At 36.6% G+C, this 24,768-nt stretch overlaps 1 protein-coding gene across 10 annotated transcripts in view; it reads right to left on the reverse strand.

Moving 5' to 3' along the window:
- Positions 1-24,768, reverse strand: part of arhgap42b (Rho GTPase activating protein 42b) — a 134,005-nt gene that overhangs the window by 38,324 nt on the left and 70,913 nt on the right. For all 10 annotated transcript variants that reach the window (XM_077248338.1, XM_077248334.1, XM_077248336.1 and 7 more), the window contains 2 exons: positions 2,878-2,979; positions 107-217 (listed from right to left, as the gene is read on the reverse strand). In XM_077248338.1, the coding sequence (XP_077104453.1) occupies positions 107-217; positions 2,878-2,979 (213 nt within the window). The remainder of the gene's footprint in view (positions 1-106; positions 218-2,877; positions 2,980-24,768) is intronic.

Raw genomic sequence — 24,768 nt, forward strand, 5'->3', positions numbered from 1 at the left:
ACATTTGTCTATACGTTTTCATGTTTATGTGCATAAAAGTGGCTTTGTGAGCTTCAGTTTGTGAAACAGAAACTTCAAGTCTAAATATGCATCACAAAGATCTTACCGGCTCAACAAATTCAAATTTCTTCTTCTCTTGAACCTCCTGGATTTTGAAGACGTATTCTAGCGAGGCGTCATAAAAGAGCTGCCTTTCCTTATCAATCTGAGCGTCAGCCTGGAAATGAACATAGAGCGCTGTTACCCCGGAGACAGACAGAAAGCGATGACTGCCAGGCTTGTTCGCTCATTTGGATGTGTTTGGGCTTTGGTTAATCGTTACATGTGAGAATTTATGGCTTAGCTTTGTGAGAATTTGTGTAACAACAAGCTAAACAAACACATAGGAACATCTCTGAACAGCAGGAAAGAGGAATGAAGGAGAAAAAAAAACAGGAACTAAAGCTTGTAAACCCTGAGGTTTTTAAAAGGATTAGTCACCCAAAAATGGCTATGGAAAATTGAATTATTTTGTACTCATATGTTGTTTAAAACCCATATGACTTTCTTCTGTGAAACACAAAAGGAGAAATTCAAGCTTTCAATTTTAAAAAAGAACACTAAGAACTATACAAGTTCATATGACGTGTGGGTTATTACGTTCCCATTTATTGCAATTGAATGGAAAGTGTGGAAAGTACATTACTAAAAATTTATTTTTATTTTTCTCAGAAGAAAGTCAGGTTTGGAACATCATGAGGGTGAGTAAATGATAAAAAAAGTGAACTATCCATTTAAATAAATTACATCACAAAACTCACACATGCTTTGGTCACTGTTGTCATTAAAAAAGTCAACGTGTAAACAGTTTCAGTTTTACATTTGAAGAAAATAAAACTTTTTTAGCATACTGACTTGCAATCTGTTGTCTTTCTTGCATTGATTTGCATACAGAATTTTGATTGGACTTCATCTTCCTTGTATATATTCAACCATTTACTCACCACTATGCTGCCTTCGTTCTATGCTGCTCTCCTCCGCCATGTTTAAAGTTCATAGTCCGCCCAACTTGGAAACTTGGGAATAAAAATTGTCTCCCAGTACTAAATATGACTTTAGGCGTTTAGGGCATTCATGTCCTATTTCCGAATAGGGAACTGATATTTACGATAATTCTGATAGCACATGAAGGCAGCATTACAGTGCAGTTATTTGTTGATTCACTATCCATGTTTTCATGCAACGTTGTGAATTTAACTTGTGCGCAAAATTAGAATATCACATTTGCACTGTTTCCATCCCATGAGTTCAAGAGAACACAATCGTCACTGAGAAACTGGCGCAAAATATATGAAGGAAATATAACGACATAAAGAATCGCATGCGCAGGGTAAGATTTGTGAAAGTGTACATAAGATTGCAAGCGTAAAATAAATTTGCATGCGCAAGATAGATTTGTAGATTTGTAAAGGTGTAAATTGCCTTTCAAGTGTAAGAAAAAAAATATATGCAGTATTTAACTGTTATTCGTAAGTGTAATTCATGTATTTTGAAACTGCAGCTTCATGCTAACGTGAATTAAACATGATCTGTATTTTTCTGACTTCCATTTTTCCGCGCTTACACTTTTGGCACGTTTTTTCTCATAAATACGGCCAAAAGCATTGCAGGTCTGTGAACAGCAATTTGCAAGCGAAAACAACAGAAAACGAAAACGGAGTCAGGAACTGCAAAACAGATTGATCGCATGAAAAAAATTAACTTTTGCAAATATCTAAATGACTTGTGTGCATGGGGCAAAAAAGTTCCCGAAATAACCCGATTTGTACAGTTGCGTCTGTCTTTTAGCTGCGCTTACAGTTTTGGCACGATTCTCTCGCTCATTGAGTTTTGCAAGCGTGCTGTTCACAGGCCTGCAATGCTTTTGACCGTATTTTTGCAAAAAAAATGTGCCAAAAGTGTAGGCGCGGAAAAATGGAAGTCAGAAGAATACAGATCATATTTATTTTGCGTTAGCATGAAGCTGCAGTTTCACAATACATGAATTACACTTATGAATAACAGTAAAATGCCGCAAATATTTTTTTCTTACACTTGAAAGGCGATTTGCAACATTACAAATCTTCTCTTGCACATGCAAATTTAATTTACACATGCAATCTTATGTACACTTTCACAAATCTTACCCTGCGCATGCGTTTCTTTATGGCATCATATTACCTTCATAAAAATATCTGTAATAAAAATGAAAGTTGCTGCAATCAGGGAAGCCACTCTAGCTCTGTTATCCTACATCATAAATGACGAAACACTGTCATGTGATATATATCATGCAAGATGCTTTTTGGAGGGAATTAAATCAAATCATTTTGATGACATTTTTTCCTCAGACATTTTAGAATGATCAATCCAACATTTGAGATGCTGTACAATGAAATTGGTCTGCTGGTTAATCCAGTTATCCAATCACATCCACTTTTAATTTTTTTTTTGTTGCGGACCGTAGGATTTATTCTGTAAATATGTTTCCATCGTAGTTAATGTGCTATCTTCTTATTAAAAATAAATAAATAAATCATCCACCTCAATTGAGGCCATACGTTTTGTTTTTAATGCACATGTTTTGAATATATGTGCATCTTGCCATTTTTCATCCAGGGTTTTTTTTTTTTTGTGCAATATCCCAAAATGTGCATAAAAATAGGTGGATGTAAACATAGCTACCATAAGTCTTGTGCACAGCAGACAGAAAGCAAGATTTCATGATGGTAAGGCACTTCTAATACAGCACTGCATCAGAATCAAGACTAAAACCTAAACTTACTAAAATTCTTTCTTGCAAGCACTGGTATTTCCTTTGGAAAGTGCAAAACTAGACTTATTTATGGAATGAATCACCTCTTGGAGAGCTGATTCCTTTTTTCTGGACGACAGGTTGAGATGTTTGTCCAGAGTGGAATAGTACTTTTCCGTCTCCTTGTCAAATTTCTTCTTTCCCTCCTATGAAAAACAAATTGTTTATGACATTAGTTGTTTAGTGTATTAAGTCTGTTCTCTGTGTCACAACAGAGTAACCACAGGTAAAAAAGACTTCAGTTGATTATGAACACGTAACATTTGACAGCTACAAAGTGTCTGAATACTTTATTTTGAAAAATATATCTATCATTTTATCATTTAAAACCTAACAAACAAATCTTTTGTGAAAAGTTAAGCGTGGACATCTTTCTTTAAAAGTGGGGACCTCTTATGCTTGTGATGTGCCTGTCAGGCCTCTAGGTGGCACTCTAATGCTTTATCACACAGAATCCGTTCTTGTCTCCCACTGATATGTGTAGTTACTGATTTAAAAACAGTTTAGCACATAATTTATATATTACATGAAATTAAATATATTATCACTCTGAAATGAAATGATATAAACCAAGCTTAAAGATAATACTTAATCATGCATAGTTTCAAGATAACAAGATTCACCCCTTTCTATTCTCTGCAGACACATATCAAATCACACAACATTCTTTCCATCTCATTTTGAAAATATGCACAATCGCATGTCCATGGGACAGCTTTTAATAAGTTATCATTTCCTGAAAGATGCAAGCAGACAGAAAAGGTTTGCATTTGTCTCAATGCTGACTCATTAATGGCACAGGTAGTATGGAGTATGTTCGCTCAAGCATACGAGTGGAAGATTTCAAAATCAAACAAAAAATATTCTAAAACTTCAGCCAAAATAATCAAATTACAGCAACACAAACTCACAAAGTAGGCTCAATGTCATGGGTACTAAAAGTCAAGATGGCAAAGATTACTTTGTCATTAAACACTACTATTTTTGAAAGGCCATCAATGCAAATATTCTGTGTTGGCAGCACAATGGTGTAGTTACTGTGGCTGTGTCTGAAAGCTAAGAAATGCTGCCGGAGGTAAGAAGGTAACAAGGCATTCGAATCCAATGATAATGTGACATTTTGTTTACTGAGATGCTTTCATCTGATCGATTTTTGAAGGGTGCATAGATGTACCCTTTGCTGACTATAATATCCCGCAATCCTGTGTTCAATCATGTCCTTTTCCTGAGCTTAAATATAAAAACTGCATCTGAAAGTTGCACTTGGTGGTCAGTTTGTGTCTAAGGGTGTTCACAGTTGGAGTTCGGTTCTCTTGGTTCTTTTGGTCCAGCAAAAAATAAACTGATACATTTAGTCCTGGTTCACTTAGTGTTCACACTGTCATTTTTAACACTGAACTGACATTTACAAAACAAAACAAAAAAAACTGCTTTTATGATGTATATTTTGCGACAGAACTTACAGAGCATCGAAAACAATGCTGCATAAATGCACTCGTTGTATGTGCGTACATATGGTGGTATTTTTATCAGCTAAAAACTCACAAAAGGTTTATAAAATGTGTAAAGGACTCAAAATAGCACCAGCAATTCCTTTGTTACACACACAAACGAAGATTTGCTTCAAGATAATGCCATTCTGATGCCTTTACTGATCTGTATTGGACAACTTCACAACTAAGACGAAAAAAAAAAAATGCTTGAGCATTCCGTCCTTTTTAGGGTAACATCTTGCGACATCACGTCCTGTTTTTGGTTTGTTTAGATGTCTTTGGTCCGTGCTTCATTCATATTTCAGTCGAACCAGAGTTCTTGGTCCGCTTGTTTGGTGTGCAGCAGGGTTCGGATGGCAGCGTTCACACTTATTCAAATTAACTACACTAACAGAGGAATTGTACCAGAAATTGTTGTTTCAATCGAACCAAACCTATCAAGAGTGAACCAACACCCTAAATGTACGTTTTTGACCAACTTTTTCTACTTTTGATGTAATTTCTAGCAGGAAATTATTAGTTAAACATTCTCTTAGTCATCACCAAAGCTTTCTATTTTGTTGAAGATCATTAAACCATTATGCTGCCGTTAAGTCTGTTTGAAAAATTTTGTGAGGTACCTTCTTGTGCAAATGCGGCCTGCAAAACCTGATAAAGGACATTTTCAGTGGAAAACTTGACCTAGTGCACGTTTTATAGGCTAGCTTTAGATGAAAATAAAGAGGTTGAAGAGTAAAAAAAATGTGAATGATGAAGAGGAGAATTCTGAATTTAAAATTTGGATATCTATCTGCTCCTTCCATTCTGTCACAAATCCCAAGATAACTAACTTCACAAGAGGAGATGAATTTCTACAGGAGAATCCACAACACTGAACCCTCCAAAGGCCCTGACTCCATTCAGTCTGTTTTCATACCTGAGTTGTCTGCCCGAGGCCTTTCATGCAGCGATGCAATACGTGGATTCTACAGTTATCGCAATATTCAAAGGTCATATGTAAATTTTAAAGTGCTCTCTTTCTTTGCAGTAACTCAAGTGCTGTTCTGAATGGGAACATGGGAGATGACAGAGGGTGTGTTTGGACCACTGTCAAAAGAAACAAGCTGGTTTGTTTGAGCCAAACGCAGGAGTTTCATACATGTGATCCCAATCATTTTCGAACACCTCCCTAATTTTTCTATAAAAAATGTGCAAAAACTGACATTGACAAAAATGACATTTTTACATTTTCTTAAGAAAACATACAGAGAAATTGTAATACTGATCCCAGTATGCATACTGCACAAAGTGTTCCCCAGGGTTCTGTCCTTGGGCCTTTACTGTTCATCATCTAAGATATGCTTCCATTAGTTTACATTATTCGTCAGCATGGTAATACAGTATGCTATTCTGAAAATAGTTGTAGTAATACACAGTCATGCACTGTAAGGAAACAACCAGTGAAACTCGAACTCGAGTGTATTTTCATTCCCATGGCCCCATCATTAACCCCTGACTCTGTATAACGGCTACTGATATGACATAGCTAAACACTGCCCTTGAACAACAGTGCGCCACAACACAATTTTAGTAATCACAGTCCTGCATTCTTCGCACTGTCTAATTTTTGACCATAATCGATAAATAATTTCATGACTGCATCTTCAGACGCTTCCCGTACTGTGTGCAGAAAAAGAGAAAAGCTTTCCAGAGGAAAATGTAGAGATATATCTGAAAGACTCCTATGGGATAAGAATTAAATAATAAAACAGACAAATAAATGAATAAATATTTTAGATAGTGTGTTGACAGTCAATAAATTTCCCTTCGGGTTTGTTTGCTTTATATGAGGATGACAGTGGAATATAATATACTGCATCTTTGGGCTTGATGAATTTTTTTTTCTGAGCTGAAAACTGCAAAAAAAAAAAAAAAAAAAAGGACTGAAGGAAATACAAAGAAAATCTCCTCCACAAATACACTGAGAGACAATCAGACTGAGACAGAAAAATAAGAGAATTAAACTGAAAAGCTTGAAATGTATTGGATTACCCCATTATATTTTCAAATCAATGCATAATTTAGTATAACCACAAAGTAAAAGTCGAGCATTTTTTTTTTTATTCGGATGATAATGGCTAATTTTATATGAATATCTGCAAAAAAAAAAAAAAAAGACTGTAATATTGTGAACTCCACAAAAAGTCCACAAATAACTTTTAGCTTGTTTATAACTAGGTTCATACTAAGGGTGTAACGGTTCTCGGTAAAAAAAACAAACAAAAAAATTTCGAACCGTACCATTCTCCACCCACGGTTCGGCACGTGGTTCATCTTAAATCTGACGACACATCTATAATATGGTTCATGGAAAATAACAACACGTAAAACGAACAGACAATATTCTGCTAATGGATGTTTCTGTCGATGAATACACATTCTGGGTTCCCAATACATTACAACAGTGTCTCAGTATGTACTGGATCCGTGCACTTCATCTTAAAGTTGTTGTTTGATTAACATTAAAAACACAGACAGCAGGAATACAACAATTGTATCTTTGCTTTATTGTATTTATTTGTGCTGCTGCTGGTAGTTAGATTATTTGTTATTATTTTATTTATTTATATTTGACAATCCTTTTTTCCCTGAACATAGCACATACAGAATCGTACCGGAACAGTAACACTAAAACCGTGATACAAACCGAACCGTGAGTAATTTGAACCATTGCACCAGTACAGTGCATTCAGATTAAAAAATATTAAGTCAGCAAAACTGATTATAGTAAAATATATTAAAGCCATACAGAGGAATCAATATTTAAAATAGAATAGTAGAGAAATGTTTAAAATACATAATTTTACAAATTGACAATTAGTCCCATTTTAAACATTTTAAATGATGTGCAGTCACATGAGATGAAGAATCCAGTCATATCAGTGGCCTAAAAAAAGTTTTTGATTGACCAGACAGTCCAGAGTGTGAGGGGGGAAATAAATTCTGCAAACAAGCAGTCCCCGTTGGACCAAAGAAACAAACTACACTGACCCGTAGATCCCACGCCACAGAATGAGGATCAACGTCAGGACCTCAAGGGCCTTCCACAAGCACACAATAGCCACAGTCACCAGGAAATGCCTTAGCAGTCCAACACACAGCCATAAACAATGCACTGAATGGAGAAAGATTGCGGCAAACGGCTCCAAACTAGCAGGAAACAATGTAATATGTTGGGAATTTACATTTGATTGATTTGTGTAGTAAAGGAAACAAGAAAATATAAAAAAAGTAACACACTCATTCACTAATAATTGTGTGGATTATTTTGTATTTGTAGGAGAACTCATGAAAAATCTCCGCCTAATTCACAACACGTTCGTACGCACATGAATTTGTTCTTAACCTGAATTTGGAGTATTCTAAATGAACAAGAGGTTAGTCATTTGCATAAAACTCACCCATCTCCATATAAGGTCTTTCCGTACAACCTTTCCTTTACAGTCTTCCGTCACTCTCGTCAAACATACACCGCTCTCTGCAGACGTGCTCTCACCAGGTTCTTGAGCAATACCAAGTGTGTCATTTTCAAAACAAGTTCAAACTACTTTTATACAGAACCAGATTACAGACCTCTCATTAGCCAGCTTTACATTCGTATACCTGCGTTATTCAGAGAAACCTTGCAGCCGAAGCCATAACACAGCCATTCTTTCTCTTTCACTGTATATGAAATATATTTAGGATGAAATTAAATTGTATTACTTATTAACCATATAATATAATATTATATAATATATAATTATAGTTGTGTTAAGATGAAATAAAAATTCTTCTATAACACAATTATAAGGCCCCACAGAGAAAACGCATTTGATCAAAATTAAGGGTGCTTTCACACTTGGTTTTGAATGCTTTGTCCGAATCTGAGGCCCTGTTTACACCTCATATTAAGCTGACGGCTTTGTCGGCTGGAGACCCAAGTTTGGTTTAAAGACGAAAAACGTACCAAGCACAATGTTCTCTCACCATTCCTGATTTCGTACACACACTCACCGTGTTCGCCGTGGTCTTACGGCTATCAGCATAGAAGTGAAAGCTGCTGCTCTCCGTATGTATTTCCGTCATCTCTGTGTGTTAATATGTAAATTGTGAGCATATTTTGTCCATTAGATCGAAAGATCTGAAAAAAATCTATACATTTTCCCACTCATAGATCCTCCCCTCAAAGAAATCAGGACAGAAATGGTTGAAAGTGGACAAAAGAGACGGACAGGTGTAAACGGGTATGTCTCCCTCGTCTACTTGTGATCCGATAGACCAAAACACATCTTAATACCAGGAGTAAACAGGGCCTGAGTTTTTTGTTTGTTTCCAAAGCCTCAAATAATGGCACTTCTGTCTGCAGCAAATGTACTGAAAATATTCTAAAGAATGTGGGAGTTCATTTGTGCAGAAATGATACATTCTCTTTGCTTGCAGTGCATCAGTCTCGCTTGTCAGTAAAGTAGAAACAAACACATTTTAATGAATCATACATTATCACTAGCAGTTAACTACCACAATTTATTATGATTTAGTTCATATCAGCAGAAAACTATACCAAAATTCACATGAACCGTCACCAGACCGCCTTTTTAAAGAGGACTCTGGTACAGATTTCAAGTTTGGAAAACTGTTCACATCATCCAAACGGACCAAACTCTTATATCAAAGGAAGACGTGCACACCAAAAGCACTAGTGTGATAGCACCCAAAGCTACAAAGCGGATAAGTAGAACTTTGTGAATGGCCCACATTAAATATCTGTGGAAATGTTATGCGACTGCTGGAACAGACTCAATAGAGGGCTACCCATAAGACATGCTACACAGTGTGATCCTGTTCTGTTGACCATCAGGGCTTTGTTTCAGACCTTCAACAATTTACTGCCATCCTCTACTGACTTGACCTCACGTGACCTCTGCTCATTGGGTCAGTCTGAACTGCAGCCAGGTTAAAGACCACTGCGCCGTGGAGGGGGCCCTGCATGACAGACAGTCTTCAGATCCCCCACAGAGGGACAAAGAAGCCAGGCAGACAAACATATGTGCATGAGCACACACACACTCACAAAGAATCCTGGAGCCTGCGGAGCCACCTGGCCAGACAGGCTGATGGCACAGATTTTGAGTGATCACTGCCTCAGATACTGACAGCTCCAAGGGGAAACAAACCAATACCCCCCCAGTGCTGCACTGCACAAACAGCCCAGGCTCTTTCTCTTTATCCGTTCTCTCTTCTACTTTTAGTCATTTGAGTCACTAGCCAAAATTCCAATTTTCCAAGCTTGGTGCCAAATCTAAACAATTGTGTCTTGCCACTGTTTATAACACTCAGAAGTTCAATTAATAACCATTCCTGCAGCTCAAACAGTAGAGCGTTGGCGCTTGCAACGCCAAGGTCATGGGTTCGATTCCCAAGGAAAGCAAGAATTGACAAGAATGTAAATGTGTACCTTGAAATGCAATGTAAGTCGCTTTGCCAAATACATAAATGTAATGTAAATGTAATAAATATGATTGGATCAATTTATTAAGTAACAGAAGAGGAGAAAAGAAAGACTGAGAAAAGATGAGAGGGGGAGACAATAAGAGAGAAGAAGATAATACAAGATGAGACTAAAGAGACAAGAGAGCTGACGAGAGAAGATGAGACTAAATGAGGGAAGAGATGACAAGATATTAGATTAGATGAGCAGAAAGAAGGACAGACAATAATAGAGGAGAGGAGAACACAAGACGAAACAAGATGAAAGACGAGAAGAGACAAACTGAGACAAGACAAGTGACGAAGATAAGACAAGAAAAGAGTGATGAGGCAAGATCAGATGATAGAAGAGAATGGAAGAGAAGAAACAAACTACAATGAGATGAAGAAATGCAAGGACAACGTGAGACAAGAAGAGAGAAACAGAGGAGATGAGATTAGGCAAGCTGAGGGGAAAGGAAAGAAAACAACGAAAGAAAAGCAAAGAAGAGATGACAGAAAACTGAGAAGAAATAAAGATGAGGAAAAGCAGAAATTAAACAATAGGTGAAGACAAGAGAAGAGACAGAGAAGAGATACAACAAAATGAGAGAAGATTAGACAAAAGGCCAACTGAGACAAGATGAGCAGTGAAAACAATAGAGACAAGAACAGAGGAGACAATATGAGACAAGATGAGAAGAGACTTAAGAGACAAGAGGAAAGGACAATATGAGACAAGAAGAGGAGAAGAACAGGAGACGCGTCAAGATAAGAAAAGAGAAGAGAAGTGAAGACAAGAGAAAGACTAGAACAGGGGAGAGGAAGACACTACAAGATGAGAGAAGATAAGAGAAAAGAAAAGACAAACTGAGAAGAGACATGAAGAAAAGAGGAGTTGAGAGAAGAAACAAACTAAGATGAGGCGAAAAGAGAGGACAAAATTAGACAGAAAAGAACAGAGAAAACAAGACAAAAGAAAAGAAGAGAGAGGAGGCTTAAACTAGATAAATACAAGAACGGAGGAGAGGAGACAATACGAGACAAAATAAGATCAAAGAAAAGTCAAACTAAGACAAGATAAGCGTTGAAAGATGAGACAAGGAGAAGAGACAATGAGACAAGATTAGAAAGGAAAAAAAACAGATGAGAAGAGATGAGAGGTGAAGACAAAATGAGAAAGAGAAGAGAGAACACAAAAAAAATGAACGAGGAAGGTTGTGCACTTTACATAATATATTTATATTTAGTTTACTTATAATAATTGTGTTTCTTGACTTGAAATGCTTTTTTTTTCTATTAAGGTCCACGTAATTATGTCTCAACTTAATAGTACAAAATCCTAACGCATTGTCTAAACACAAACCATTTATGTTAAAGGTTGTATCAGCGATTTCAGGCCCAAAAAAAAATCATCACATTCATCTAATCTTTCCTAACGATCCGCTAGCTGCCCGCCCCATAAGCAGGCTGTCAAAAAACCACGTATCTATAGGCAGCCTAGGCTCTGGGATCTGGACACAAAAACAAATCGGTACAACCACCACTCAAAATCAAAATAAACATGTTTTTAAGTCTAACCAATCACCGACAGGGGCGGGTGTTGTTTGTTTTTGCGAAGTCGGAGCTGAAGAATAAGCCAGCGTCTATCAACCCTATGCTATCAACGGACCAGATACATTTAACATGGAAGAGGCAATCCCCAAGAAGAGAAGGAGGATTAGGGCGAGGGAATACCCTCGTTTTTCATCAAAGAAACGAATAATAATCGGGAAGGCTTTTGAACGGTGGAAAGAACTCAAAGAATTGAAAATTTTTAAATCGGACGCCGATGTTGCACTGTTTCTTCTGGACAGGTGAGTAGCTTCTAGTGCTGACTTTTTTGTATTTGAACTGTGTGTGAAATATAATTGTTTAAAAAATATGAGTGAAGCTCGACTAAACTTGGAGAGCTCTAGCGAATATCAGATTGTAGGGATTTAGTGTGTGAGATTGGCATGCTAGTGAGCGAGTTGATTCTGACGAATTGGAATTCGTTGAGGTAGGGGCGAGCTAACTTGGTTTGTTTGGGATCTCGCTTCAAACATAAACAGGAGTGACGTCACCCACAATCGCTGATACAACCTTTAAGTAAAACATTCTTACATCCAGAGGGTGGCAGTATAGTGCGACGCCAACTGTTATTTTGCCCTAACTTAATTTGATTGTGTTCAATCTGCTTAAATATATATAAAATGTAAGTTTACTTAATCCATTTGTGTTGATTACATGATTGATTTGTGTTGCATTAACTGAGACTGGGCGGTGCTTGTTAGTTCCCAGCATGATTTGCATATGGTTGAATTAAGAGAATAACTGTTAAAATGAAGTGTTATTTTATAGGGGTTTTTTTTAAGAAAATGAGAAAAGTGGAAGACTTGATAGTGTGTAATTGTGTTTAATGTTCAATTACATTGGAATTATTAGAACCATTTAAATCACAGTGGGTTACCATTGTGGAGAAGAGTGTAGCATTTTGTTTGACTGTGGACTGATTTAATTATTTTCCACTGCTTTGGTTGAAGGAGCATGTAAATCTTAGCATTTAAGATGCTAATATGTGCTACTGCTAGCAAATAGCTAGCTATAGTCTATCAATTCAATTATGTGTCACTAAAATAAATGAAATATTAATGAATGAATGAATATATAAAATACCTGAATCATGTCAGGAAGCATTTATAAATTCACTTCGAGACTACTTAATTCCATGATGTTGAAGTAACATGAACAAATTATGTTTGTTTAACGTAACCCAGTTATATGGAACCTGTTGACGAAACAAAATTAATTAAAGCCAACATATAATTTTTTTTGAGTGAAGATGAGATGAGAGAAGATAATAGGTTGAGACTGAGAGAAGAGAAGACAAGAGAAGAGGAGACAATATGAGAGAAGATACAAACTAAGATGAGATGAGACAAGAGGAGAGGACAAAATAAGACAAGAAAAGGAGAAGAACAGGAGATGAGATGAGTCCTGTGCTGCTCGAACTGAAGATCGTAATGAGCAGTGACATCCTCAGCATCTTCACACAACACTTCAATTACATTCATTAAGGGTTAATCGTTTCTCTGTTACCTGATACGAACAGGTGGGATGTTACATGTGCCTGAGCAGTCGCTTGGAAACATCTGAAGATCTACTGATGCAGTGCAGTGCTCTTGGAACGAACAGCTCTTTTTTCAGCTAATTGTCACATGGCTAATTGCACACAGAGTCCAGTGATAATTAAGCAGTAGCACCTCAACTTGATGAGCTATTTTAATGACACTCAAAGCATGTTCTCATCTTCCAACTACAACATAAAAACCAAAGAAAAACAAACTTTCGTAAAGCATACAACATCATTAACTAACAGAACAGTTCAGTAAACAAACAAAGTTAAAAAAAGTACATTCAGTTAAAATATTCTATGCACACACCATCACTTGTAGAATCTGTAATTGTGTGGCTTTTGATTTGAATAGTGAACAATAAACTGTGTCAAACAAAAGAGCATTTATTTTCACCAGCCAGAGTCTTTTATAACAGCATACAAAGACCTGTCATACAAAGCAAGTGCATGCCTGTCTAATTTTAATTTAACAAGATAATCAAGGCCACATTACAAATATTTAAAGTAAACGTTTCAAAATAAAGAGGTAAAGTGCAATTTATCAAAGTTATAATATTTGATCCTAATTCAATTTATGGTGCAGAAACTAATATAAATACGCCTTTTGTAAACACTATGGGTCAGATGTAACAACCCAGTGTTTGGGTAGCTTTCTTGTGTTACTCAGATCTGGAGACATAACAACCCATGGATTGAGTTATTTATCGCAGTACTTTTTGCAACCTCTTCAGAGGAGAGCAGTGCAGCTCCGTCAAAATGGTGTCTTCTGTAATACAGGTTTGTGTACATTTTTTGTTATCAATAAATTCGTTATTGTTCTGTATATCATTTAATTTTATGCAAAGCAACATTCAGGGGCGCAATATGAGTCACCCAAACGAGCGAGTCTTTAAGAGTTAAGGAAACGCCTGAAGCCTTGCATAAAATTTCATAATTTCATTCAAAAAGATACAGAATACGTATGATGTTAAAATATGTTCTCAGAGACTGTTCGATTACACTTGAATTACTTATAAATGTTTAATTTTTACTTCTAATATTTGTAAAATGAGCTTAAAGGTGCAGTATGTAAGAATTACAAGAATTACTAGTGGTCGAAATAGGTACTGGAGTTGAATTCAAAATATCGTAGATCGTCGTTTCTCCCGCCACCTGCTCCTCAGACTGGACGCTCACACGGGTTGCCAGTTTGAGGACATGCAACAGGAACGAGCGCAATGGACAATGAAATTTGGCAAATTGGCAACGTGCAGTATCACAGACCAAAACAATAACAGCCTGGAAACGCACATTTGTTTTTCAGAGAAACGAGCATGTGAACTTAGCATGTTTCCTCAATATATGCAAACACATCATGGTATGTTTATGCTATAGTAGAGTGAAAAAGTTACATACAGCACCTTTAAATGTTGGCAATATGTACTAAAAAATGATATAAAGTATTCTATACTGTAAAATATGATTTAAAATAAAGGAATGATCATACAAGCCAGTGGCTGTATCGAGTATTTTAAGTATTTAAGTTAGTCTGTACATTAATTCATGTATGAAGTAAAAAAAAAGAGAAAAAAAAGCTAGTATTATAGTAAAAATTAATCAACGATGCTGGGTTAAATCAACCTATTATGCTGGGTTAAATAAATCTATTATGCTGGATTAAATAAACAACCCAATTTGGTGGGTAAAATTAACCCAACATGTGTTCTGTCCTATATTTACCCAGCCCTTGGGTTGAAAACAACCCAAATTGTTTTTTTTTTAACCCAGTGTTTTTTAGAGTGTGTGGTGCTTTAATTCACTATGCATACATTTGGCTCAACAAACTATGTTAATTTTGGGGTGGGACTTCCTGTTTTGGGATCAATGACAGACAGGGGGAGTGCTCATTAAACTTGGTTGCAAACAATTATTATTTAGCATTATTCGGGTTCAGTTTGCTGGTAGATGATGGTAAATACATGATTCTGTGAACAAAAAGTCTATTCCTCTAATATTTCAATATATCATTGTAGATGTTTCAACAGTGCTCAATTTTTTGGAAGGCATGAAATAGCGATAGCTGAACAACTGCCAATTTCATTGAAATGAATGCGAATGCTAATGGCTTGCTTTTGCTATGATAGACCTTGCTGTGTCTCTAGTTGTGCAGAAATTACATACTGCACCCTAAAAAAGCAATTCTTGTGAAGCTACAAGGTACATTATTAAAATAATTGATCATGATTGGTTCAAAAACCTTTAGCTGTCATTTTTTTATTATTAAGCATTATTATGCAAACATCAGTGCTCTGTAATCAGAACTGAATACTAACAAACTACAGTGCATTTCACTTCTCGTTTTACAGAAGCGTCGCAGAGACAAGAGAAGTGTTCTTCCTTCAGCGTTTGATCCATCTTAGACATAAAAACTATACACTAGCACATGAGGTTAAAGGCCAGCTTCCCACCCCTTATTTTGAAACTATTTCTATAGGCAAGAAGCTCCTCTCACAGCTCTAATGAAGGTTTGCAGTAATCCTTGAATGTGTCCGCCTCCCGTTGAGAAGAGTTATTTAAAAATACACTGTATTGCACTCGGCACCAGACAGGAAGTGCCCTAGATTAGACGGTCCTTTAACAACGCTGCCCAGATGACCTGGACACCTACCCATTCATCTCGAATTTTAAAACCCTTGAAAAACCTGACAGAAACAGCTCAGATACTAGAGGCAGCTCTTGTCTGGCCACTGAGATCATTAGTTTGGCTCCAAAGTTGCCTACCTAGACAGGATTGTAAGGCACCTTAGACCTGTTCCAAACAGTAGGCAGCATTGCATGCCTTGCACACATTATTCAATCCCCAAAATACATTGTGAAAAACTGAAAGAGTCTTATTTTATTGTAATTTCATTTTAAGATTGCTGACTGTGGTATGGTACGGAATGGAAGCTTGTTTCCAGCACGGAATAAAACTCGCAACTGCAAGTTTACATCTCACAATTCTGAAAAAAAGTCAGAATTGTGAGATGTAAACTTGCTATTGCGAGTTATATGGTCAGAATTGCAAGATATAAACTCACAATTGTGAGTTACAAATTTATATCCCGCAATTCTTGACTTTTTAACTCAAAATTGTGTAATATAAATATAAATATTTATATATAAATATAAAAAGTCTGAATTGTGAGATATTAACTCGCAATTGCGAAAAAAGTCAAAATTGTGAGTTTATGTCTCCCGATTTTGACTTTATAACTAGCAATTGCAAATTCTTATCTCACAATTCTGAGAAAAGAACCCGTCATGTATATTCACGATTTCAAGAAAAAAGTAGCAAAAAATCACAATTACTTTATTTTTATTTTGTGGTGGAACCAAGCTTCCATAGCACAGTTATTATCTCAATATCAATTAAAAATGATACTTACTGTACATCAAAAAGACACTCAATGAATTAAAGATAAACAGCTTATAAAGTATGCCGTTTACAGCAAAAAATATATATATATTTTAGTATAAAATGTATAAATATTCTTTATTTTCGTTAATATCTTTTATTTTAACTGGAAAGTATGGATAAAAACATATCTGTCTACTTAAAAAAAAACAGTTGCTGATGTAGATGCTAGACATCCCTTTAAAAGACATACTAGTTATTTAAATCCATCCATTAATCCATTGTTTTACAAATGAAAGGACCTCTGTGATCTCTGTGAATTTACACAACAGATGATGCAATTCTTGCCCATGTTCACCAGTTATTCCTTTCACAATGTACTTCTTTCAGTAACTGCATGTTTGCACAATGTTCAGAGTTTTGTGGTAACCTTGAATGTCATCAGATATGCGCCGGTCTAGGGAAGTGGGAGTGTGTCGAGTTTGACGGTGTGAATTTTTGTGTAAGCGAGGTCTAGTCTGAGGATCTCTGAATGGTTAAGGATGCAAACAAATCTTCAGCTCTGTATTTGCCTTGGGTTAGCTTGACCTGCCAGCCGGGAATGCAAGGTCTCAGAGATACACATAACTTGTATCTCTGAGTGCGACGCTTTTGTTCATATTGTACCTTATAGCATCCTAACTGAAAAGGAACCTCACAAGTTTCTGATTTAAAATGGAGAAGCAACTCTGTCAATAGTTTCTCACACACAACACAAGTTAAAATTGGCAATGTGCAATAATTAACTTAAAGAGCTATTTATAACATAAAATTACATTTGTTGCAAATTGATGTATTTAGGTTGGTTCAGTTAAGGTAAATTATATTTTTGACTTGAACAAAAGATCCTTTAGATGTTACTATATTTTCAGTCTACTCTCGTGAAACCTCAACCTTTTCTGAACGTATGCCTTCATTACTTTCCCTCTACATTGGTACAATTCACCATCCATCTCTGATATACAGGTGCTGGTCATATAATTAGAATAACATCAAAAAGTTGATTTATTTCAGTAATTCCATTCAAAAAGTGAAATTTGGATATTATATTAATTTATTACACACAGATTGATATATTTCAAATGTTTATTTCATTTAATTGTGATGATTAAAACTGACGACTAATGAAAATCCCAATTTCAGTATCTCCGAAAATTAGAATATTACTTAAGACCAATACAAGAAAAGGATTTTTAGGAATGTTGACCCACTGAAAAGTATGAACATGAAAAGTATGAGCATGTACAGCCCTCAATACATAGTTGGGGCTCCTTTTGCCTGAATTACTGCAGCAACGCGGCGTAGCATGGAGTCGATCAGTCTGTGGCACTGCTCAGGTGTTATGAGAGCCCAGGTTGCTCTGATAGTGGCCTTCAGCTCTTCTGCATTGTTGGGTCTGGCATGTCGCATCTTCCTCTTCACACCAAGATCAGGCGAGTTTGCTGGCCAATTAAGAACAGGGATACCATGGTCCTTAAACCAGGTTCTGGTAGCTTTGGCACTGTATGCAGGTGCCAAGTCCTGTTGGAAAATGAAATCTGCATCTCAATAAAGTTGGTCAGCAGCAGGCAGCATGAAGTGCTCTAAAACTTCCTGGTAGACGTATGCATTGACCTTGCCCCTCAGAAAACACAGTGGACCAACACCAGCAGATGACATGGCACCCCAAACCATCACTGACTGTGGAAACTTTACACTGGATTTCAAGCAACGTGGATTCTGTGCCTCTACTCTCTACCTCCAGACTCTGGGACCTTGAAGTCCAAAGGAAATGCAAAATTTACTTTCATCAGAGAACATAACTTTGGACCACTCAGCAGCAGTCCAGTACTTTTTGTCTTTAGACGCTTCTGACACTGTGTCTTGTTTAAGAGTGGCTTGACACAGGGAATGCGACAGCTGAAACCCATGTCTTGCGTACGTCTGTGCGTGGTGGTTCTCGAAGCAGTGACTCCAGCTGCAGTCCACTCTTTGTGAATCTCCCCCACATTTTTTAATCGGTTTTGTTTCACAATCCTATCCAGGGTGTGGTTATCCCTATTGCTTGTACACTTTTTTCTACCACATCTTTTCCTTCCCTTCGCCTCTCTATTAATGTGATTGGACACAGAGCTCTGTGAACAGCCAGCCTCTTTAGCAATGACCTTTTTTGTCAGTTTTGTCAGTGCCACAGACTGGCATGGAGACTGTCTCCATACCACGCCGCATTGCTGCAGTAATTCAGGCAAAAGGAGCCCCAACTAAGTATTGAGTCCTGTACATGATCATACTTTTCATGTTCATACTTTTCAGTTGGCCAACATTTCTAAAAATCCTTTTTTTGTATTGGTCTTAAGTAATATTCTAATTTTCGGAGATACTGAATTGGGGATTTCCATTAGTTGTCAGTTTTAATCATCACAATTAAATGAAATAAACATTTGAAATATATCAGTCTGTGTGTAATGAATGAATATAATATCCAAATTTCACTTTTTGAATGGAATTACTGAAATAAATCAACTTTTTGATGATATTCTAATTATATGACCAGCACCTGTACATTCTAGTGTGTAGGCATCCTAATGTTCATAGTTGATTTTCAAAGAGTCTGACTTCCAAGAGGAGAATACAGCAATAATACTGTGCTCTTTGAAATGGATTCTGGGATCACATTGTTTGCACATGATAGATACAAATGTTTGTTTGTTTTTGGACAAAACAAGGCATCTTGTTTGTAAAATAAACACCATACAGTATATGCCCTAAAAATGCTCCCTAGGTAGATGACTCCCGAGTTTTTAGCACACAGCCATAATTTAGAAAGGCCATCCCTCCAAAACTTTGGCACTTAAAACGGTTCATAAAGACATCTTAAAAGTAATCAATATGAACACGAACACCTCACACCTGTCAAGCGAGCATGTTTGAGCTTCCGTTTACCATATTTTATGAGCGTATGTGTGTTGATCAATGTTTATATGTGCATGAAGAGTTTGTTTTTCTTCAGAAGACTTGGGTTAAACCAAGGTAAATTTGTTGTAATCTGTACATCTCTTTTCTGAGGCAGATTCATTTTTTGTACTAGTAGTGTTTGTATTGTTACTTTAATGGTGGCTTTATGTTTGCATCGATCCAAGTTGTTTGATTTAAGTTTAGTGATAGAATAATCATAAAGAATAATATTCAAAGTTTATTTATTGCTGCTGCAATGTTACTTTGCCCAGCACGTAATTACGAATAATCTCTAAGAATAATTCATATTCAAAGTTTTGTTATTTGTTCTTGCCCAATGTTGTTCCAAACCCATAAGCTTATATTTTTAATGAACTCTCTCACATTTTGAAGATCCAAAAATATCATACATGCATTGTAAAACTAATCCATATGAATCGAGAATTTTAAAGTCCATTTTAAAGTCCACATATTAAGGCTTTTATTCACATATAAACACTGATCAATACATATACATAGAGCACTTAAAAAATTTAAACACGAGAGTTGTATGAGAACCAATATTTTCATGTGTCAGGCAAGCATGTCTGAGTTTCTGTTTAACTGGACTTATGTGGATTTTCAATGGATGGACAACAATTATTAACCGATGTTAAAAAATATCTTTGTCTAAAGATAAATTAAAGATGTATGAGTTTGGAACAACATTAGTGATCAATTGATGACAGGATTTTCTTTTTTGGTTGAACTAACCCATTAACAATGTTATATACAATACACGATATATGCACATTTTGACTTACATGTCTGCCCAGACCAGTCCATGATCAACACGTTGAAACTTATTTCTTATGTTAAAAGAACAGGGCTCTGTGAATGATTTCAATTTCCCTTGCTTTTATTTGCAATCTGGCGGTGGCAGATTAACGTTTTTATGTCAATGCTGACTTTATCATTAGTTTATCATTTGAAAGTTTTAGGTGAAACACCAGGATGCTGTATTTAGCACTGGATGATCAGCCTTGAGTGACACATCATTTGTGAGGGCATCCGGCTGGCTTTTCTGTCTGGGCTAGCTGCTGTTTTTTATACTTTCTACAATCTCAATCTTCAATACCAAGCAAATTTATATGTTCTTTGTGAGTAAACTAATTCTGAACAAACACATTTGTTTTTCAGGCGGTTCATCGAGATAAATCCAGTAAAAGGCACCAAGGCTGGAGGAGTCATATCAAAGCGGACGGGGAAGGTCGCCCAGAAAGAGAAAAAAACAGTGAACCCTCGCGTCTTAAAAATTGATGGATTTTTTTTAGTGGGACATTATATAAGTATCACACACACACACACACACACACACACACACACACACACACACACACACACACACACACACACACACACACACACACACACACACACACACACACACACACACACACACACACACACACACACACACACACACACACACACACACACACATTCTCTTGGATCCTTAATTTTGCAGGTATTCACTCAAAATCAGGTGAATCGAGTCATTCACTATGTTTGTGTCCAGAGGTAATTTTTTGGACAGTATACTTATCATTTTGTTTGTTGTGACTTCTAACCCTTAAAGAGCTGACATTTTAGTTATTTCCTTACATGTCCTTTATGCTTTTTTCCCCAAAACAATTTCACAAGTTTAATAAACAAGAGACATGCTTTGAAACAATACTTAAAGCTGCTTTTCTTCCGTTACATTTTAAATTCTCTATTTTACTTTTACATTTATTCACTGTATTAAAACATGGTATTTTATAGCAAGACCGCTACAGTGAAATTTATTAAATCACAAGGTTTAGAAAATAATCTATAAAAACACAGGGGGAAAAGTTGTCCTTTTTGCAAGCTGTCCATTACTCAATCATAGATTACACAATACCATGTAGTATATTTGTGTTGTAGTTTGTGTTCTAGTTTACACTAATTTCACTAGGAAGAAGAGCAAGTAAGCGTCCATTAACTGCCACTGCTTTTCTCAGAATATTACTGTAAAATGTAGAAACAGCTTTATGCAGTATTTGCAAAAACAGTAGCCAACTGTACATTTCACCAACAGTAAGACACTGTTAATTTAACAGTAACTTGCTGGCAACCGTGCTGCCAGTTAATTACTTTTTTTAATAAACTGTAGCCACCTGTAAATTTCACCAACATTAAAACACCGCTAATTTAACAGTAACTTGCTGGCAACCACGCTGCCAGTTCTTTACTGTTTTTTAACGGGGAACATTTTTAACAGTGCACATTTACTGTCGCCATTCCAGAATATTAGGCCTATAAGTCCTAGAGTACATTGATTCAGTCTTTCATGTATTCTGTAATTTACAGAAACAATTTAATAAGCAATGACACCACAAGGATTATATTGGTGTTTGAGAGCATTTTGTGAATCAGAGGATATTCTATGAAGTCCTTCAAACTTAGCGTCCTCAATTATCTAGCATACGTTGAGTTCGGTTGATCGGTAAAAGCCATTTTGACAGATTCCCCCAACCACCCATATGCGGAAACGTGATGGTTCTACACGAATCGCCTAGGGAGTGTGACATATTAGCTTCAAAACTAAGAAATTCACCAATAGACAACACTTTTGGGGCACTATTCATTTTGTACCTACATTCTAAGATTAGGGTAAACTTTATATTTAACTACACAATGTGTAGTAGAATATCGGATATCAATAAAACACGTCAAGTTACATTTGAAAGGATTATTGCCGCTTCCATAGACATCACTGTATATTTTACAAACTATAAATGTTTTTTTTTATTCTTATACTGTACATATCTGTATTTAAATATCAGAAAAATATATACAAAAAAACATGACGAGTGCTGAGCACATCCATCCTTCTAGACAAATGCGAAAGTAGATTTGAATTTAGCAGTTGATAACTTAAATCTCAACGGTGTGATCGTACACTTCAAAGGATTAATCATCAAATGTAAAAATATTCGTTTTTGTCTTTTAGAAGCTGTATAGTAAATTTAAATTGAACTCTGTCTGTTACAGTTTGTTGAGTAATTTCTACTTAAAGTTTACTTTGCTTACTTTACTCTGTTTCAAGGGCATTTTACTTGAATTAAGCCATGATAGTAAAGCTTATGCTATCTAAGTAAATCATGCTGTAGATATTGTGTAAACAACATATCTACATAAAAGAAGTAATGTGGTACCCACCTGAGCACAGAGATCGTGGTACACAACACACAATAACGGTAACATTCGTTTGGATCATTTTAGAGTGTGAATGTGTCATTCAAGTAGAAAATCAACTCCAGATGTCACAACATTAACAGTGTAAATGCAGCTGGAAAACAGTGAAAAATGCTACCTTATTAATTATTCATGCCCCAGTGCATGATGGGAACACCAGTATCAGAAAGTTGAGTAGGTTTTACTTAATTTTTTTAATGTTGATATTTACGCTTTAATTTCTACAAGCTTAAATTGAGTACTTATATAGAATTTACTTTGTTTTTAAAAAAAAATTATTGCCTGAACTAACTTATTCAGAAATGACATTTGTTTTTTTTATGTAGTAGCACCACAGAAAATTATCACCACAGTTTTATCAGTATATTTAGTAGATGTATGTCATCTGTGATCTTCTGTCTGCCAATTTGTCTGACTAACCACCTTAGGCAATCTCATAACGGCATGTTTCATTAGCAGAGTCCCGGTCAGGGCAGATGTTCATCCACCCCCTGCTGTCTGCCACCTGCTCCAGCCACCATCAGTCCAGAGGAGGCTTCACACGTGCCTCGTATCTCCAGCCGTCACTGTGACAGCAAACCATGTGCCCACATCCATCTTGACTCTACATTTCTCAGTAGGCCATGATGATCTAACTGCTGCTAGGCAAACGGATGCTTTTTAAAGTTCATAAGGTGATTTTTAAAGTATTTTTTTTATGAGATTCTATCAGATAAAAACTGCCACCTCAAGCTAAATTAATACATTTTAATTATTGTCGGGGTATAATTACGCCTTCAGTAAAGTAAAAGGGTGGGGACATTTATGATTTTATTTGACTTTACAAGATTTAGGGCCCTATTATACACCCGGCGCAATGCAGTGCCAGGCGCGACATACAGTCAGTGTTTTTTGCTAGTTTCAGCCTGACGCAGTTATCATTTTCACGTCCTGCCATCATTGCCACATTGTTTAAATAGCAAATGCATTTGCGCCCATTAGTGCGCCCATGGGTGTGCTGGTCTGAAAACGAGGTGTGTTCAGGCACATCGTTGGCACGTTGCTATTTTGAGCCAACTGAAATTGACTGCGCCATTGATCAACTGAAACCTGGTCTAAAGTCGGTCTAAAATGGCACAATATTTTTTTTTTTGTTATTTAAAGAACGCATTAGTAATGTGCGCCCATAGGCGGGTGCACAATGCGCGTACACTCTGCTTATTACACACACAGGGACGCCCAGCAGCACAGAAACTAGCCAAATATTAAAAATAAAAGAATTACAATGCAAAAGATTATTAATGTGTACATAAAGATATGGTAGAATCCGGCTTGCCCCGTAGATGGTCTGCTCGCACGCTTTAACCTCACACACGAGCAGATCTGTTTCCTCGCTAGAGAAGCGTTCAGCCTTTCTGCTTGCAAATTCCGCCATGTAAATACCAACCCGACATTGCAAGAGCGCAACTGGCTTTTAAAGGAAATGGGAGATGAGACTCTGATTGGTTTATTGCACGTTACGCCCAAAACACAGCCATTACTCATTAAGAGAATAGGAACAACCCTTTTAGACCATACGCCGGGCGCCGACTATTTTTCCCGTCGTTGAACTAGCAAAAGTGGATTCGGACACGCCCTAAGTGCACTTGCGCCATGCGCTTTAGACCATGCGCTCAGATCGTTAAAATAGGACCCTTGGGCATGAGGTCATGAAGCTAAGAGGTGCTTCTTAGCATGAGAATTTACATGTGATGCTTCTTCAAAAACATAAATTGTAGAAAAATGGCACATTATAACACATTAGTTGGCATGCATTACCACACAGTACAAGCTGGCACCAGCTATTCATTGTTAAAGTTGTGTATATGAGGGACACAAATGGCACCTGTTTTGTAGAATTATCCAGCTGGCTTCCATGCAAACCTATTTTCAAGGTCAAGGTAAGAAGTGCTTGCTGCAGTTTTTAGTTTAATGAACTAGATAATACTGTTACTGTTGGTAATAAATGTATCAGGCATATTTTAAGTTTGTGGTCCAGTTTGAGGGTGTAGCTTTATTTATAAGTTTTGGATCTGATATGCTGATTTGATGACCTGCTGGGGGCAGTTTTATGAGAAGTGTCTCCCAGAGAATTACACACGCCATTAGTTGAGATCATTAACTTCTGTTCTGGGGTAGATTTGTGCCGGTGACATTTGCAGAGGCAAAA

Source organism: Siphateles boraxobius, unplaced genomic scaffold, assembly GCF_051911475.1.
Source record: "Siphateles boraxobius isolate OS27281-9 unplaced genomic scaffold, OSU_SipBor_1 30, whole genome shotgun sequence".
In the NCBI taxonomy this organism is placed as follows: domain Eukaryota; kingdom Metazoa; phylum Chordata; class Actinopteri; order Cypriniformes; family Leuciscidae; genus Siphateles; species Siphateles boraxobius.